The sequence below is a fragment of the Oryctolagus cuniculus genome, chromosome 19 (genome assembly GCF_964237555.1).
Source record: "Oryctolagus cuniculus chromosome 19, mOryCun1.1, whole genome shotgun sequence".
Lineage (NCBI taxonomy): Eukaryota > Metazoa > Chordata > Mammalia > Lagomorpha > Leporidae > Oryctolagus > Oryctolagus cuniculus.
In genome coordinates this window covers 21,582,612-21,602,383 of record NC_091450.1, presented here as the reverse complement: position 1 = coordinate 21,602,383, position 19,772 = coordinate 21,582,612, and the positions used below count along the sequence as shown (strand labels likewise).

Here is a 19,772-nt window from a genome sequence, read left to right as displayed (position 1 = left end):
AAAATAAGCCTTCAAAAATGTTTTTATTGCATGAAAAAGATCCAACACAATGCTTGAAATATGGTACGTGTTCCATCAATACGAACTTCTAGTGTCACAAAAACAAAACAAAAACCCTAAAACTTACAATCCTCTAAGTACACACAAAAACAACCCAGAAGCAGGAAGCTAAGAAAGGGACAGAAATGTTCCTTCACAGAGAATCCTCAAGCTCCCTGCCTTCCTGGGACACGGCAGTGAACCTGAAAGGACTCTGCCGAACATTCTAGATCTTTGAGGGCACCACAGTAAAGCGCAATTCTGTCCCACGTCAGGACAGCTCCTCGCTTGATTGCAGTTTCCCATCATCGGACTGCTGGATGAAACAAGCAAGCACACGTGCCAGTCAGCTGGGAGGACGGCGAGGACATCCAGTGTGACGGCTGCGTGACGCCCAGCAGGTGCACACACACCCCCCCTTAGTGAGTAATGAGGGAAACAGAACGAGCAGCTTTCTCGCCGTGTTTGTGTGCTGGTGTTCAGTTGCTGCTGAGGCTGTCAGCACACCAGTGTTTAACACTACAGCTGATCCGCTCTAACTGCTTTATGGAAAGAAGCATTGAGCATCTCTGCCGCAGGCCCGGGCTCCAGGAAATGATGACGGAGACATTCAGACACAAATTTCTAAGGACACCTAAGGGAAGCTACTTACCACAGAGAAAAGAACAGAGAAATCCCGGAAGTGAGCAATGACTTTTTTAATTATCGACTGAAGCTGCACAATAAAAGAAAAAAAAATTCATTGAAATGTGGATATTTTAAAAAAAGACAATTTTCACAGTTTGCGATTACAGTTACAGAAAGGCAAGCCCAGAGCATGAGGAATTAAGGCCCTGGTGTAGTTCTGTTTGCCCTCCTGACTCCCTACATCCTGCTGTGCACCCTGAAGAGGCAACCACGCTCAGTGACCTTATCTGGGAAATGGGATCAAAGCAGAACCCCACTCACCAGGCGTCGCAAGGATCAATGGAACGGCCCGTAAGGTGCTGGGTGACAGTGCCTGCCCTTGGAGAGCTCGGGTGACACCAGTGATTGTCACTGTGCCAGCACTGAGCAACCTTATTCTGCAGAAGGCCAAGCGCTCCACAGGCCTCCCCAGTCAGCTGCTGCTGTCACTGGAAGGCAGGGAGGCCGACCTGGAAATGAACTGGCGTGGCTGTGTGCCAAGGAAACCTGATTCTCAAATAAAGGTGGCCAGCTACGCAGGGCCTATGGGCCAATCTTCTGGCACCCGTTCTAGGCCAGCATGGCCTCGTGTTTCCTGACCTGTTCAGTGGAGAGGGTCTGCCAGTGGGATCCAAGGCCATGGCATCACCCTCAGATGAGGGCCCAGCCCGTGAGACCTGCCCCAGGTTAACGCTCGGGTTCTGATGCACACCACTCGCTGCCTGGGAGGCACCAGTCCCAGCCAAAAGCACCAGGGTCTTGGCCTAGGAGAACCAAGCAAGTGTTATTTCTAAACAAAACTTAGAAATAAAGAAAATTTACCGCCAAGTACTTTGTTTATAGTAAAAATATTTTGTTTATGTGGCCAGCGCCGTGGCTCACTAGGCTAATCCTCCACCTTGTGGCGCCGGCACACTGGTTCTAGTCCTGGTCAGGGTGCTGGATTCTGTCACGGTTGCCCCTCTTCCAGGCCAGCTCTCTGCTGTGGCCCGGGAGTGCAGTGGAGGATGGCCCAAGTGCTTGGGCTCTGCACCTGCATGGGAGACCAGGAGAGGCGCCTGGCTCCTGGCTTCGGATCAGCGCAGTGCGCCAGCCACAGCACGCCGGCCGCGGCGGCCATTGGAGGGTGAACCAACAGCAAAAAGGAAGACCTTTCTCTGTGTATGTGTGTGTCTCTCTCTCACTGTCCATTCTGCCTGTCAAAAATTAAAAAAATAAAAAATAAAACAAAATAAAAATATTTTGTTTATGCTAGTTTGAACCAACTAAGTAGCTTAGTAGGTCAGTCAAGTGAAAAACTAAGACAGGACTTCAAACCCTCACAACTGGAGTGGGTATTCCAGGCCGAGGCCAAGGCGTTGCTACGGACAACTACTTCCCACACTGCAGTGCCTGGGTTCAAGTCCTGCCTCTGCCTCCCATCCCGCTTCCTACTGATGCACTTCTGGCTCAAGTACTTTGGTCCCTGACACCCGTGTGGGAGATCCAGATAAAGTTTTGGGTCCTGGATCTGGCATGGCCCAGCCCTGGCTCTTGTGGCCATTTGGGTAGTGAACAAGTAGATGGTAGATCTCCCGGCATCCCATAGAAGTGCCCGTTGGTATCCCACTGCTCCACTCCCAGCCCAGCCTCCCTGCTCATGGCCTGGGAAAAGTAGCAAAGGATGGCCCATGTGTTTGGGCCCTTGCCACCATGTGTGAGACCTGGAAGAAGCTCCTGGCTCCTGGCTCTGGCCTGGGCCTAGGCCTGGCCATTGTAGCCACCTGGGGAATGAGCCAGTGAATGGCAGATCTCTCCATCTCTCCCTTTAACTCTTAAGTAAATATATAAATCTTTAGAAACAAACACAAATAAATGGTGTCTACTAAATTCTAAGGCTAATCGATTTCCACGTGAAGTCTGGACAAATCCGTGAGGTCTGAACTGCCCCCTTCCACGCTGTGTTCAGACAATGGTATTTGTCTGCGTTGTACCAGATGCTGTGCACAAACATGCCCTGTCTTTATCATGTCGAGAAACACGCCAGGGTGGGGCTGGCCTTGTGCGTAGGTTGAGCACTGACTATGATGCCAGCATCCTATTTGCGTGCCAGTGTCAATCTTGGCTGCCCGATTTCTGATCCAGCTTCCTGCACGTGCACCTGGGAAAGCAGTGGGAGATGGCCCAAATACCTAGGCCCCTGTACCCACGTGGGAGACCTGGATGGAGTCCCAGGCCCTTGGATCCCACCTAGCCCATCCCTGGCCATTGCAGCCCATTTTGGGAGTAAACTAACAAATTTAAGTTCTGTCTTTCCCTCCCACCTCCTTAACTCTGCCCTTCAAATAAATATTTTTTTTTAAAAGAAAAATATCAGGGAGTCAGTGTGGCTCAATAAACTGAAATAATGAACCAACTCAGCTGGCAAATGGTGAAAAATTCTTAAATTACCCAAATGTAAAAATCCAAAAATCCCTACAAGAATATGCCACTTGTGGCCTTATACTAAGTAAACATCCAAAATCAATCGCAGGTACTAGCACCAGAGTATCATGCTATTAAATGGAAAGGAAGATTTTTCATTAGGCCGAGCTACTGCGCAGTAAGGGAGCCCAAGCTGCCTTCTAAAATCTCTGCCCGAATGGACAGTCAAGTGACCAAGCCGGAATGTGGGCTGCGGGGTACCCAGCAGAGACATCTTCCTGTTGAAGTCCCCGAAGTGGATGGAGGAACCGTGGGGAGGGAGGAGGACGTCCATGAGCTCCTGGGGCACCACAAGGCAACACGAAGAAAGCGACTCACTCAGATGAGTTGGAGAAAACCGCCACCGTGCACGTGTGTCCACAGGTGCACAACGATGCTGACGCAGCCAACGTGGCAAAGTTAACAGTCAATGCACTGACGTGGCACACATGGTGACAGTGAACGCGCTAAGGAGAGACAGGGTTCTCTCTGCTAGTCTTTCAACCTTCCGAAAAAAAGTTAATTGAAAAACACAGATCCCTCCCTCACTCACCAGCAACAGCCACGACAATGCTTACCCGCCACTGGCCACATGCCCAGCACCTGTCTCAGGGATCCCTCACCACCACCTTTCAGGGTTGGCCTCCTACTGCTCCCATCTCACAGGGGAGAAAACTGACATCCGGCAAGATCACATAACCGACCAGAGGGCCCACAGCAAGGGTACGGCAGAGCTGGGACTCAAATACGAGCGGATATGGCTGCACAGCCCGGCCCAGAGCTGCGAGAGGGGAGCGCCTCACCTGAGGGTAGGCATCTTCGAAGGCGCGGTCTGGGGTCATGTGCTTGATGGCGTCCGCCAGAACAGTGTTCACCTCTCGTTTCTGGTGGGGAAGAGGCACCGAGTTAGACATGGAAGGGACTGACAGGTTGCGAATGCGGCACGCATCTGCCAGGAACGGTTTAGGGCGTTCTGCTGAAGATAAAAACAGAGGGGCCGCCTCACCGGCCACCCGGCCCAGTCCCGCAGTCCTACAGACGGCTGTGTCTGCAGCAAGTGCTCTCCTTGAGCTGTGTCCTTTCTCCGGCCAGTCCCAGCGCCCTGCTCAGGCACCTGCAGGGAGCACGCGGTGAGGCATTGTGGGAAGGGCGGGGAACTAGCCGATGAGCCAAGCCTTGTCACTCACGCCTTGTCCGTGGCTGTTTTAGTGCTACACTGGCAGAGGTGAATAAAGGCTCAAACACTGGCCGCCTCCAACGAAAGTGTGCTGCCCTCTGGTCTACACACGGGGAACAGGACAGCCACCAGGCAAGGCTGCCGTGAGGGGAGGTGGCTTCTAGGGAAGGCAGCACACGGCGGGCGTTATCTGAACAGCTGGCATTAGCTCACTCACCCAGTTTACGCTCACCAAACTCCCCAACACAGTACTATCCCCACTCCACAGGTGAGGAAAGGAAGGCTGGGAGAAGCTCAGAGATTCAGCCATGGCTTGGGATCCCCACACCCAGAATCAGAGTGCCAGTTCCAGTCCTGGCCACTCCACGCTTCCAATCCAGTTCCCTTCTAATGCACCTTGGAGCTGGCAGATGACGGCCAAAGCACTTGGGTTCCTGCCACCCAGGCAGGATACCTGGGTGGAGTTCCTGGCTCCTGGTTTCACTCTGTCTAGACTAACCCTGTCTGTTGGGGGCATTTGGGGAGTGAATCAGCAGATGGAAGATCTCTCTCCCCCTCCTTCTCTGTTACTCTGCCTTTCAGCTTTAAAAAAAAAAAAAAAAATCTAGCAACAGGACTAAAGTACCCAAGGCTCCCTGGAGATAGCAGATTCCAAATCTGGGATAGGAAATATGCAAAGGAGAGCAAGCAAGGAAGGCATAAAAGAATGTTATCCAAAGCAAGTCAGAAAAACCCAGAAGCCAGCCTGAACAGGCAGCCCCCGGACAGCAGAGGCAGGACTGAGCGTCGGGAAGAATCAGGCACTTGCGATAGACCAAAATCTACCAACTGTCTTTATGGCCCTGAGTTCCTGAAGACACAAACAGTTACTGGGCACCCCTGGGGACACTGAGGACCGAGTCCTATTCTGAAAACTGGCCAATGAGAGGGAGCAAACCAAGCACCAGTCCTGTGCTTCAGGCTAACCAAACACCCGACCAAAGGAAGTCTCCCCTCACACAAGCTCTCCAGCTGGCACATAAAGGAGAAAGGATAAGCTCCACACAGCACCATCTTGCAACCCAATTGCTACTTAAAGCAACTGTTATCCTATGAGTCTGCTGTGTGACTGCTTCCCATGTTGGAATATTCTTTAATTCTATCTGTTATTATTACCAGACACTTGATCCTACTTATATGATATTTATATTTAACACTTAATTAACGCTTAATCCTATTTAACACTTAATCCTATCTATATGTTCACTTTAACACTTACTATGATCACTTTAACAATTAAGATGGGATTTTTACCAAGTTGAGTGGGATTTGGAGTCCCATGACAAGTTCTTAAACTGTACCCTTAGAAGTAAGTCCGTAGGAATGTATGCAGAACTATGCAGCTTTACAGTTACAAACTTACTCCTCCCTAGTTCCCACTCTTACTTTTTACTGAGATCTATTTTCAACTGACTTTATACATATACGATTAACTCAATATTAAGTAAAGAATACAACAAATAGTATGAAGAAAAAAACTCAATTGTTCCTTGACCGTCAAGACAAGGGCAGCTCAAGTCATCCCTTCTCCAGTGTCCATTTCACTTCTACAGATTTCCTTTTAGGTGCTCTATGAGTTCTCACAGATTAGGGGAAACAAAAGGTGTTTGCCCCTTTGGGACTTGCATATTTCACTAAGTATGATGTCTTCCAGATTCATCCATTTTGTTGTAAATGACTGGACTTCATTTTTTTTTTTTACTGCTATGTAGTATTCCATAGTGTACATACCCCATTAATTTCTTTGTCCAATCTTCAGTTGATGGGCCTTTACGCTAATTCCATGTCTTAGCTACAGAAATGTAATTCTTAGTTCTGGAGGATGGGAGCCTAAGACCAAGGCACTGGCAGACTCAGTGTGGCAAGGCTCTGTTCCTCACAGACAGAAGCTTTTCACATGGAGGCAGGGACCGGCAGGTTCCTGGGGGCCCCTTTTATAAATCTCACACCTGACCTAATCCCCTCTCAAAAGGCCCACCTCTCTCTTTTTTTTTTTTTTTTTTTTTTTTTATTTGAAAGAGTTATAGAGGGAAGGAAGGACAAAGAGAGAGAGCTTTTTCTACCTGCTAGTTCACGCCCCAAATGGCCATAATGGTCAGCGCTGGGCCAGACAGAAACCAGGAGCCTGAAATGCCAACTGGGTCTCCCCTGTAGGTGGGAGGGGCCCAAATACTTGGGCCCCCTTCTGCTGCCTTCCCAGGAACGTTAGCAGGGAGCTGGATTGGAAGTGGAACACCCAGGATTGGAACCAGTGCTCACATGGGATTCTGGCATTGCAGGTGGTGTCTTAACCCGCTGTGCTACACCACTGGCCCCAGGGTCTACTACTTAACATCCTCACTTTGGGAAATAGGTTTCAACACAGAAAGGTGAGGGGTTGGGGCCGGCACTGTGGCGTAGTGGGTAAAGCCGCCACCTGTAGTGCAGGCATCCTATATGGATGGGCACCTGTTCAAGTCCCGGCTGCTCCACTTCTGATCCAGCTCTCTGCTGTGGCCTGGGAAAGCAGAAGATGGCCCAAGTCCTTGGGCACCTGCGCCCATGTGGGAGACCCAGAAGAAACTCCTGGGTCCTGGCTTCAGATCAGCTCAGCTCTGGCCGTTTGTTGCGGCCAACTGAGGAGTGAGCCACTGGATAGAAGACCTCTTTCTCCCCCTCTCTATTAGTCTCTGCCAGAATTGAGAGGGGTAGCAAACATTCAGACCATAGCACTTCTCAACTTCAATTTTTAAAAGTGGATTTGGCAGTAAGATTTAAACCCATTTCTACCTGTTCTAAAAGTCCCTGCCCTTTAACAAGCCCCGGGCTCTCCAAACCGTTTTTAGTATGCACCTAAGGAAAGAAGCATGGGGAAAAATTCTATACAAGTCAAACGTGTTTGCGTAACGCCACTTACTGGACCACCTTGTGGGGAAAAAATCACAACGTGCTTTTGCATCAGCTAAGGTGTCCTGGGGGGAAAAACGTGCCTAACTTTGCATAATGCAGGGATTCACAAATTTAACACGCCAGCACAGAGCACTTCTTACACTGCCCCATCGTCTTTTGTTACAAAGAATGCCACTTTTAAGAAATTATAAGAACAATTACTACGGTAAAATGCCTGTCTGCCCAGGACTCATCTGCTATCATAAACATGAAAAACGCCGATTCTCTCAGCCACCACGCCACAGGCGCGCTTACCGTGAAATGCTTGCACGTGTACTCCACCCACACCTCGGCACAATTGACGTAGTCCTGCGGAGAGAAGAGGGAGACGTCCTCACGGTGAGCGCAACGCGGCTGACCACGCAGCAGAAGCTCACGTCCAACCCCGAGCCCCTTCAAGGGCTTTGGCTATCAGCTCTCAATTGACAATGACAATGACCAGTCGAGTCAGGCTACTCGCCCAGGAAAAGACTCGGTCAGGGGAAATGGTCAAGGTCAACAGTTCTGACGTTTCACAACGAAGACAGAAGGGAGAGACGAGAACAGCGGCAAGTGTCCCCTCATCCAGGGCTTTTCTTCCCATGGTTTGTTACCTGCTGTCCACCGCAGTCCAAAAATAAGTCATGGAAGATCCCAGAACCAATTCAGAGGCTTTGAGTAGCTCACGTCTCAAGGTCTAACTGCAATGTTAGGGGACACGCAAGGAGGTGGCTGTGCAGGTGAACGTGGCCATGTTGAAGCCGGGGAGCAGAGGGGCCGGGGCCCAGAGGTTCATCATTTGCAGATCCTGAATAAGCAGGGGGTTTTCTGACCACCAGAAACTGTGCAATGGGTATTTACGGTGCACGGCATACTGTTTAGACACATGTATAGTCTGAGGAATGGCTAAATGGAGGTAATTACTCAATGTGTGCACTGCTTCATATACGCATCACCTTTTGTGGTACCAACAGTTAAAATCTAAGTTCTCGGTGACTTCAAGTACACCATACACTGATTTTGACTACAGTCACCAGGCAGTACAACCAGTCTCGCACACGTCTGAACAGGCTGCTACAGTCAGTCAATCAGTGTTAGGTCAACAGAGCTGGGGAACATGCAGCCCACAGGCCTTGTAAGGCATGAAGCCATTTGGTCGGGTCCTTCCACAGCAACCACAGGCGGCATTCGATTCAGTACATCGATAGGAGGCTAATTTTTAAGCCGATAATCGTGTATGGCCTGCGGATGATGTCATAAGTAGCCAAGGGCCCTTGGCAGAAAAAAACGTTCCCCACTCCTGGATTAAACAGTTTACCGGTGTCTCTCTGTGTGACTCTGGAAGTCATTTCTAGTTTCCTAAGTGACAGCAAGGGAAGGTACCAGGTGCTCGCCTGCCTGCGATGCCTCCAACGGTGCTGGTAGCAGGGTGTGGGGACAGTTGCTCAGACCGCCGGCCTTCCTGACCAGCCACTGCATTGGTTGCTGGAAATTGCCTAAAAGGATGAGTGGACACAAAAGCCACACTTGCAGCACGACGGCCACCACCACACGCGCCACAGTCACTGGTGTGAGACCGGCTCCGGGGCCACCTGCAGTGCAGGGCCAGGGAGGCCGGGGGACTCCACGCAAGGCCTGGAGCCTGGAGTTCCTCTTGCTCTCTACTTGCTCAATGGCTGACCTGGAAGTTAGGAATACTCTACTAAAACGGGAACTTTCGAGCCCAAAACCCTACAGGGGATCCAGATCCTCTCCGTCATAGGTCTTTCAAAGCTTCCCGTATTTGTCATCTTGTTCTGAGTGCATTTGAGGCCTCAAGAATGAGACACAATTAGGATAGAAAAATCAAAGGCCTTTAAGGCTAGCAGTGCTCTGTCACGGGTTAATAAACAGTACAGGGAACAGAAGCAGCTTTCTTTTTTCAAAAGAAATTCTTTAACAAAGGAGGATGACTGCGTGATTGCACAGAAAGCCGTCAGCCTGGGGTGCAAGCGGCCACCCACCTGTGGATTCCTCAGCTTCGTGATAACCTTCCAAGCTTCATTGAGAATCTGAAGACGATCATTCTCGGGAGGATCTGCCAAGGCCAAGTTTAACCCCAGGGAGCGAAAAAGGAGGTGCTGAGAAAAATACCAAGCCACCGCGTTACTGGGGATTTTAAAATCAAAGTACCTGGAGGCTCAGAGAGGGAAAGAGCAGCAGCTGCGCACATCTCAGGTTTCTCCTCCAATGACCACCTGCTCAAGGTCAAGCACGGACCGACCCGCCTCACTCCTAGCAGCTCAAGGGAGGGAACAGGCTCCACGTGCTGGCCTAACTCGTGGGCCACAATATCCCAATATTCCACCACAGAAGGCATTTCGTACGTAAGCACAGGGAGCAGATGTATTTGTCAAGACTTAAGACCAAAGTGTGTGCGCCACGGTGAGCGAGTCTGGGGATCGAGGACTCACAGCAATGTCAGGGCGTCTAACCTTCCCAGCCCCTCACCTCTCTCCCCGGGCGTCTGTCACACACACAGCCTGTGCTCGGGTCCCTGCTGGCCCTCGCTGACCCCACCCCTGGACCCCGCCCCGACAGCTGCCAGGTAGAGACTGCCGATTGTCCTCCCGCCACGGCTGAACCAGGACCCACCTTGGGGAAGCCAGACTCATCACATTCTTTGATCATGCCGATGAAGTCCATAGCCCGCGTGGCAATGAACTCGGCCCTGAAGGCGGACATCACGGAGTTCAGCAGCAAGGCACTGCGAGACACAAGCGCCCACGTCAGCGGAGCGACCCCCGCATGAAGGCTCTTCATGTGCTTTAAATTTATACATATATATAAAAAAAATTTAGATCTTGGGATGAAAAGCAGACTTTAAATAGTGAAGTTTAACAAAAACAAAAAAGCCAAGTAAAAGGGCAACCTCCAGAGAGTAACACAGTGTGATGCATGTACTTGGCATTTGATAATTAGTGAATTAACTGGATGAGTTAATTCACTAATTCAGGTAAACCCACAAGGGAAGCCAAGCAAGCTTTTCAGTGTGCTGGTGCACCAACAATACTAGGCACGAGGACCCACACCACCACCACCACACACCCCTCTCTCTTAGGGTGGCACCAGGGACCCAGTGGTGAACACAAGTTCTACCATCACCAGGGGCGCAGAGGGGACCTCCCTTGCCTGGAGACAGGATGGCCAGGTTCATCCCAGCCCTGTCTGACCACAGCACCACGGGGAGAAAACTATTATTAGCCCCATTTTAGAAGACACCAAGGCATGGAGGGATCAAGTAAGCGGGCCACAGTCACAAAGCCACGACCACAGGGAGCTTAGGTCTGAGGCCAGGAAACTGAACCCCAGCTTTGGAAATCTCTGCACTATTTATCACCCCTCTGTCAGCTCTCAGGGGAGCAGGCTGACCTCCAACAAGCAACCAAGCCCATTTTCAAGTTCAGACTCTGTGACTCTTCAGATACTCACTTATTTCCTAGTTTCTTACATCTCTCCATCATCTCGGTCAGCAGGGCCTAAGAAATTAATGAAAAATTCATGAGATTACAGGATCTAAAGCAGTATCTCCAAGACACTCCCAAAGGAAAACTCTAGAATCAAATGTGGCCAGAGACCCATTTACCTAAGGCCTAGTGCCTGACAGGGAGAGGGAGGGAAAAAAATTTACCTTCAAGGCATCAGTGTCATGGCTAGGACCTGGGTCCCTGGCATCAGGCACCCGTGGGCTCCACTCCAGCCTCACCTACTACCAACAGCAAGGCCATGGCCAAGTCGCCAACTCTGTGAAGCCTGGAAGTCCCTTTGCTCCGTGCCTCCCCCCGCCCCCCCCAGCTCATAGCCCAAGCACGAAGCCCCACTTAGTGCCTGAGTCATGGGGACAAGCACACCGCACTCGCCGTCTCCCCATGGCGATCGCTGATCAGGCAGGCGTTTTACTCTCCCATTTCACAGATGAGAAGATGAGGCCCAGAGCAGCCATGTGCTCAGCACCCAAGGGCACGCACTGAGCAACACAGCCAGGGCAGAACCCAGGCAGCCTGGCACCTGCGGCCCGTGCTCTTATCTCCAATTTCCTCTCCACCTCATTTGCGGCACATTTTCCCTGCCAAAGGAAGTGAAAGTCTCGCTCACTGGGACACTGCTGATGGCTTTAGAGCTATCTTAAGACAACTGAACATCTTCCAAAGAGCTCCTGGTTTAAAAAAAAAAAAAAAATCAATGGGAGTATCCTCTAGGGAAAGCTGTGAGCGCTGAGGTAAGGTCAACCCTAAGACAACAGCGCCAGCCACGGCAGCCTGCACACCAAGCGCGCCCCGGGCCCAGATGCCCTGGGAGACCCCCGGTGACAGCATTCCCATTATGCAGATGAGGAAGTCAAGCAAAGACTGCTGAAGCCACTTCCCAGCAAGTGGCAGGGGGGAGACCTGTGTCTAAAAAGTGTGCCCTCCCCCTGCTGCGACCCTGGGTCACAGGTGGGGCTGGGTAATTCGGCCGAGAGCTGACTGTGGAGACGTAGTCAACACCCCCATCCTGGAACTCTGGTTTTATCCAGGCTTCTGTGTCTGCCCCACATAAATCAGGCGGGGTCCTGTTCCAGGCTGAACTCCCAAAGTGACTGCATCTGGGTCCAGGGCCTTTAAGGAAGTATTAGGGTTAAATGAGATCTTAACGGTGGAGCCCTGATCCAATAGGAAGGGCTGTGTTCTCCCCAGAAGGGGAGGAGCCAGCAGGATGCCATACCCAAGGGAAAGGCCAGGTGAGGTTCCAGTGAGAAGGCGGCCATCTGCACATAGTCCTCGGGAACAGCCCTGCCTGCACCTTGACCTTGGGCTTCAGCCTCCAGAACTGAGAGCTAATAAAGGGCTGTTAGTAAGACCCCAGCCTGAGCAGACTAACACAGGGCCAACGCAGCCAGGGTGGTCGTGCTGCCCCAGCCAGTGGCAGGTGCAGACCTGGGCACATGCCCCACTTCTAGCTGCTGAGCAGGGATGCGAAGTCTTCTGGGGACTCTGAGGAAAGGTGTCCCTGTCGGTAACTGAAGATTCCCTGTCTTTCTGCCTCTGGATAGGTCACATTCGGATGTGATGCCTGGAGTGGCAGCAGTCACCTTGTTACCAGCTACAGAGAGGCAGGCTGCCTAGCCCGGAGCTTTTATCTTTGGCCTTTGGGGTCAGACCTGTCCTGGAAGAGGACACACTGAATTGTATGTGCAGGCTGTGGTCAGAAACATCTCAGCTGATATAAAATTGATGATGTCACCAATGGCTTCCCTGACCCACTCCCAGTGCATTTATAGAAAAGCCATCCTTGAAGACCAATCCAAAGAGGTTTCTGGAAGAGTCTGGGCAAGGGCAAAAGCCATTCAGAGTGACGACCACACTGATGCTCCCCAATGCATACAACCATTCAGCCCTACCCAAGGAGTAACCATAACAGTGCCCCCCTCCCCACCCCGCCTCCACTGCCTCAGTCATGGTTTCACGTTCTGCGGCTACCGTTACCCACAACCAGCAAGAGGGCGAATACAGCAGCCTAAGGGATTCTGAGAGACAGAGGGACCAGGTCCATGTGACTTTTATGACAGTCAGTTGTTAGAACTGTCCTGTTCCTAATCATGGTTGCTGGCCTCTTACCAAGCCTAATGTACACATTTCTCTTAGGTGCGAGGTACAGGCAAAGACCCGGCACATAAAGCGTTTGGTACCCTCTGCAGTTTCAGGAATCTACGGGGTGTCTTGCAACACGGCCCTGCAGAGAACAGGGGACCACTGAATATGGGCAACACAGCAGTGAGCAAAACAGAGCCCCGTGTCCTCATGGGGCTTCCTTCTCATACACACGCATGCGTGCACACGCACACACGTGCATAGAGAAGGTGAACTAGGACAAAGGCCAACATGTCAGTGGGATTCTGGCCATAAAGACCAGATCAGCGCTCAGAATGTTGTCCTCTTCACAAAAGAGGAATGCATTAAAAATGCGTACAAGGATATACCTTGATAAACAGCAGAGGGGACAGGAAGAGACATGCGTGGCCGGGGGCCTGGCGGGTCTGGGGGAGGCGATTCCCCCTTTTGGGCTTCTTCCGAGGCAGGTGTTCACTGTGGGTGCCCGTCTGTGTGAGGATTTGTCACTGGGGCTCTTGCTCCAACATTCCACTTAGATAACACTTCACTGCTCTTACAACTATAAAAATGAGAAGTGGCTACAGGCAGAAGTTTAACACTGGCACGCACCAAGAAAAATGACTGCACCCCCTCCCAACACCCCCTTCCCAGGGACGCCGCTGGGTGCTTGTTCCCAGGGTCAACATTGAGTGCTTACTCTGCTAGAACTCGGTCTCTGCCCGATGAATGCCAGCTGTCATGCAAGCCTGCCTTTGGGTTTCACAAAACTGGAATCATCGCATCCACGCGAGAACCTAGGATGGCCCCACTCTTCCCAGGGTAATCAGTTGAGACAAATCCACCTCTGTCTTTAATGGAATCTATATCATGGCTAGACACTGTTCAACAAGAACAGAGAGGTCCAGCCTACCCAACATCCAGCTTCCACCAGTGGTCACTTTTTAAAGTTTTATTTATTTGAAAGGCAGAGAAAGCAAGCTTTCATCCACTGGTTCCCTCCCCAAACGCCTCCAACAGCTGTGACTATTGTCAGGCTAAGCCAGGAGCTGGGTCTCAGTCCAGGTCTCCCACACGGGTGGCAGGGACCCAAGTCCTTGAACCATCACACACACCCCCACTTAGAGTGTACAGCAGCAGAGATCAGGAGCAGAGTGGGAACTTGAACCCACGTACTCTGATACAGGATGCAGGTGCACCCAATACCCATCCCTACTGGCAACATCCTACACGGCACTACCAAAGCCAGGACCCTGAACCAGACTATGTCAGCAGGTCTTATACCATTATTGTCTTGTTTTGTTTCTGGTGGGGAAGGGTATGTCTCTGGCCTCACTTTATGACCCTGTACGCATTTATATAGGTTTATGCAACCATCAGCATATTTAAAGGATGGATTGTTAAGGTTATTTCCAGGTTAGGGTTATTCCAGGTTATTTTTTTTTCACTTCAAAAGCACACAGAAAGAGAAGTCAGACGAAGGCTGCATTCCTGTTTTCTAAACCAAAATGAACTCGTCTGTCGTTCAGAGTGCTCCCCAACTTGTGCCTGTGCTCTGTCACCTCCCAGAGATTACAAACACACTTCACATGAAAGCCAAGTGTCACTCATGCCATTTCTTCCTTCTTATTTCTCTAAAGGAAGCAGGACTGTAAAGGGTAAGCAACATCATCAGCTAACTTTTTATTTTCATTTTATTTGAAAGGCAGAGAAAAAGAGAGCCAGAGACAGAGAGAAACAGCTGGAAAGAGACCTTCATCTCCCACCAACTGGCTGGTTCCTCAAATGCCTGCAACAGCCAGGGCTGGGCCAGGTCTCCTGCAGCGGAGGCAGAAGCCCAAGCACTCGGGCCATCCTCCACTGCCTTCCCGGGCCACAGCAGAGAGCTGGACTGGAAGAGGAGCAACCGGGACTAGAACCCGGCGCCCACATGGGATGCCAGCGCCGCAGGCAGAGGATTAACCAAGTGAGCCATGGCACCGGCCCCTAAACCAAGATTAACTCGTACATAGCTCAGCCTGGTCAGATTTCTACTTGGGCTTTTATTCAGTAATGCCAGTGTTTACAAACACTGCTTCATAAGAGAATAAAATGATATGCATATTATATTTTCCTTATTTTTCCTCTTCATGTTTCCAAATGAAGCAGAACTACAAAGGGTGAGCAGAATCAGGAACAAATTTTTTTTTTTCCATTCTACTAGAAAGCCAGAGAGAAACACCCATAAAGACCTCTTCCATCTGCTGGCTCCCTCCTCAAACACCCGCAGCAGTCAGGGCTGGGCCAGCCTGAAGCCAGGAGCCTGGAAGTCACGTCAGGGCCTGCTGCTGCCTCCCTCGGTACGCCAGCAGAAGGCTGGAACAGGAAGCAGAGAAGCCAGCACTCAAACCAGGCACTCCCATAGGGCATGCGGTGTCCCATGGGCCGTCTTAACCACTGTGCCAAACACCTGCCCCCAAAAACTAACCTTTCCCACACCCACAGCTAATATGCTCAAGTCTCAAAGAACTATTTCAGTGTGAAAAAAAAGAATCCCACACCCAACGCATTAAAAAAAAAAAAAAAAAGACATTTTGGGGCAGGCACTGTGGCACAGGTTAAGCCGCTGCCTGCAGTGCCAGCATCCCATAGGAGCACCAGTTTGAGTCCCAGAAGCTTACTTCTGAGGGGGAGGGGGAGGGGGGGAGAAGCAAGGGGGAGGGGCGAGGGGAGGAGGGGAAGGGGGAAGAGGGAGAGGGGGTGCTTGGGCTCCTGCACCCAAGTGGGAGACCTGGATGGAGCTCCTGGCTTCAGCCTGTCCCAGCCCTGCCCTGGCTGCTGTGGCTATTTGGGGAGTGAACCAGGAGACGGAAGATTCTCTCTCTCTGCCTCTCTAATTCTGCCTTTCGAGTAAATATTAAAATAAAAAAGAGGACATTTTAACTATTTCCTCATATTTCTTGTCCACTGGGAATTTTTTCCTAACCTGATAGAAATAACAGAACCATATGCTTAAGGGGAATTTAAGCATTTGCACTATTAGCCTAACCACGTTTTTCAAATGTTTAAAGTACAATTTGCAGCGTGGCCACTGAAGTGATAGCCCATGAGTCAGTCTGTTAGGGTCTTTAAGTCCCTCAAGGGAGCAGGTAAGGGGACACCAGGAAGGAGAGCTGGAGGGGACAGACCTGCCGGTGTCAAAGCCAGCATCATAATGGCTCACAGCTGGGACTCCCTCCAGCCGCTGAACAGGAAGCAAGCCGCCAAGCCTCCGTGCCCACATTGCAAACATGGACAGCAACGGTCCCCAGCCCAGGAAAGCTGGGAAGGCGAACGAAGATAATCCAAGCAAAGCAGCCCACACGGAGCGAGCCTCAAACAAGATCTCGCGGTGCCTGGGAGCCGTCCCCGTCCTGTGACCGCCACATCCAGCTCCCAGGGTGAGAGACAGCCTCCAACCTTCCCAGCAGGGGAAGCATGTGTCATGAGGCTAAGTTAAGCAGCACGAAGTTATTCAGGGACACGGTCTCATCTACAAAATGAGAGAGACAGTGACACAGAGACAGACTACTTCACAGGAACCCACCAGGAGGCCGGCACGGACCAGTTAGGGAACGTAGGATCTCACGGAGCTGCTGTCTTCTTACAGCCTTTCTGTTTTTTTCTAAACTCTTTCTCACGTGTCTGTATTTTTAGTGAAACTTTTTTCTTGGTATGAAACAATCACACGGCAAGCATTTGGCACAGCAATTTTTTTTAAAAATTTTATTTATCTATTTGAGAGCTTAGAGAGAGAGAAAGAGGGAGAGATAGAGAGAAAGGTCTTCCATCTGCTGATTCACTCCCCAAATGCCTGCAACAGCCAGAGCTGGGCTGATCTGAAGCCAGGAGCTTCTTCTGGGTCTCCCACATGGGTTCAGGGGTCCAAGGACTTGGGCCATCTTCCACTGCTTTCCCAGGGCATAAACAGAGAGCTGGATGGAAAGTGGAGCAGCTGGGATTCAAACCAGCACCCATATGGGATGCCGGCACCGCAGGCAGAGCTTAGCCTGTTACACCACAGCACCAGGCACAGCCCTGTGCCCTGGCACAGCAATGAAGACACCACTGGGACACCTTGCTTCCACATCAGAGGGCCTGGGTTCAAGTCTCAAATCTGCTTCAAATTCCAGCTTCCGTCTAAGGCTCACCCTGGGAGGCAGTGGACAATGGCTCACTATTTAGGTCCCTGGTGTTCACATGGGAGACTCAGATGGTGCTCCTGGCTTTGGCCTGGCCCCGCTCCAGCTCTCACAGACATCTGGGAGTGAACCAACAAACAGAAAATGCATCGATTGATCAATCCCTCTGTCTCTCAAAACTGCAATATTACTTTTTAAAATAGCCTCCCTCACCTGTTCTACCAACTGGTCGACCTGCCCTGATCCATCTGGTGCCCTTCTGCCAAGCTGATCTCCTGCAAGTGGTGCCTGTCAGGACCTACCTTAGGAGTGGACGCCAGCCCCACTGGCCTTGTGTCCCAGTCACCATCACAACAGCCCTTAGAGGAAGGTGCTATTATTAGACCCATTTTACAGTGGGCAAAATGGAGGTCAGGAAGCCCAAGGCAACCCAGCTGTGTCTGGCTGCCTGCCCCAGGCTTTGCTCATGCACCTGCCCCTTCCCTCCAGCTCTGAGCACCGGCTCCCGAAGCTCAGCCAGCCAGCGATCCAATGGCAGGGCTCTGGCCTTTCACCCTGCACGCCCCCGCTCCGATACACAGACGGCTGCGGGGTGATGACGATGAGACGCTTATCAAGGGATCTGTTTTGTTTCCATGTAGGATGCGCCTGAAATCAGGTGTGTAAGTTTATTTTAGATTCATTTTAGTTTTTTATTTATTTACTTGAGAGGTAGAGAGACAAATACAAGGCCCTCCGATGCTTCCAACAGCTTGGACTGGGCCAGGCCAAAGCAGGGAGTTGGAAACTCAACCCAGGGTCTCTCTCCAACTCCTAGAGCCATCACCGCTGCCTCCCGGGGTCTGCCCTGGTAGGAAACCAGAATCAGGAGTAGAGTCGAACTTGAACCCAGCCACTCCATATGGAATGGGGCTGTCCCCAAAACAGCTTAATCAGGAGGCCAAATGCCCAGCCCTCAGTGGTCTTGTTTCAATTTCTGAGGGAGAAGTAGAGCCTGTCTTCAAACAGAAGCTGCCCTTTGGAATGAAGCTTTCTTGACTATGGACACAATGCTATGTCCCATCACGACCTGGCATGGAAACCCTAACTTCCAAGGTCATGGAAACCCTAACTTCCAAGGTCATGGTACAGGGAGGCAAGGCCTACACAAACACGATCGGTGCCCTTCTCCACTGTGCGAGGCTGCAACAGATACTGGGCTGGCCCCTGACCTTGGCCTTCCAGCCTCCAGGACTGCAGGGAAGAACCTCCTATTCCTGATGAGCTCCCAGGGGGGACACAGCAGTCCAGAGACACACAGACACTCCCCGACTTTTTAAATGTGGAGCTCCAACTCCGATCTACAACTGCGGGTCAGATCTTCACAGCTGAAGGCGATTTCTCCTTTCCCTCCCCCCTCTCCTGCCAGCGCCAAATGCCACCACCTCCACCTTTGGAGGCTCTGCTCCCCAGCGGGCTCACTGCAGCCCCCATCAGAGCCTGGGGGCCCAGTGGTCGACACGCCTTCAGCTCCCCCTCCCGGGCTGCCATCAGTTCTTCCACGTTTTGGAGGTTTTTTTTTTTTTTTTTTTTTTTTTTAACAAGACACTGCAAGTCCCTGATTCAAGTGCCCCAAGAACTGCAGTTTATTATTATTCGGGTGACCCAATTTTTTAATCACTCTGCCAGTGCAACAAAGATCTCCCACAGCTTCAAGACTCCCTGGGAAGGCTCCAGTCCCAGCTTCTGCCATCCCCTGCGATTTCCGGTGCTTAAAATAAAAGGCACAATGCCTTAGAATCTGGACCTTTTGTTTTTAATCTGATTTTGCCTTTTGGCAAAATAAGGAGAAGAAAATAAGCATTCTCCTTTCCAACATGACCACCCTGCTTGTACGTTCTAGCCATTCAGCGGATGAGCAAGGGCAGCTCTAAGCCAAGGTCACGGTGCTTCCTCCCCAGGAGCTGGGGACAGTGGAGACCAGGCTGAGGTCCCAGCAAACAAGCAACACAAGGTCACACAATCGTCCCTTTACACTGACTTCATCTAAAACCGATCTGCAGGGGCCGCCGAGTGGCACAGTCGGTTAAACCACCACTTACAACGCTGGCATTCCCTACTGGAGTGCCAGTTACAGCCCTGACTGCTCCGCTTCCAACCCAGCTCCCTGCTAATGTGCCTGAGAAAGCAGCAAACGATGGCCCAAGTACACAGGCCCCTGCCACCCACGTCAGAGAACCAGATGCGTTTGCTGGCTCCTGGTTTGGTGGCCATTTGGGTAATGAACCAGTGCCTGGAAGATCTTTCTCTGTTGCTCTGCCTTTCAAATAAATAATCTTTAAAAATAAGTAAAATTGATTCACTTAGTGAATTTTGCAATGCAAAAAAGTAAAAATCTAAGCAGCATATACACGCTGACAGTTAGAAAACACAGGCATGCAAACAAAAGGTGGCCCAAGTCTCGTCCTGCAGCGACAGTCTGCCACAGCTGCTGCCCAGCTCTCTTGCACAGATGTAAACATCAGTTTGCAAGGACACCCAGGGCACTGCTCTAAGCCAGGAGCCGTAAAGGCAGATGCACCCCTCGGCCGCTCCTTGCAACTGTCCAGCAAGTAGGGATTGTTATTACTGATTCCATTTACAAACGAAGCAGGAAGACTCGGAGCGATTCCAGACAAGCTATTTGGCCTTACCTTTTTCACAACAGTTGTACAGAGCTGAGGCTACCCCACCCCA

General features: G+C 51.0%; 1 protein-coding gene across 2 annotated transcripts in view; it reads right to left on the bottom strand.

The window, feature by feature from the left end:
- The window catches only part of VPS35L (VPS35 endosomal protein sorting factor like), a 92,031-nt gene that overhangs the window by 39,702 nt on the left and 32,557 nt on the right, over positions 1–19,772 (bottom strand). For both annotated transcript variants that reach the window (XM_002711807.5, XM_070064787.1), the window contains exons 15-20: positions 10,742–10,788; positions 9,905–10,016; positions 9,274–9,390; positions 7,547–7,600; positions 3,951–4,031; positions 692–754 (exon numbers count right to left, since the gene is read on the bottom strand). In XM_002711807.5, coding sequence (XP_002711853.2) covers positions 692–754; positions 3,951–4,031; positions 7,547–7,600; positions 9,274–9,390; positions 9,905–10,016; positions 10,742–10,788 — 474 coding nt within the window. The remainder of the gene's footprint in view (positions 1–691; positions 755–3,950; positions 4,032–7,546; positions 7,601–9,273; positions 9,391–9,904; positions 10,017–10,741; positions 10,789–19,772) is intronic.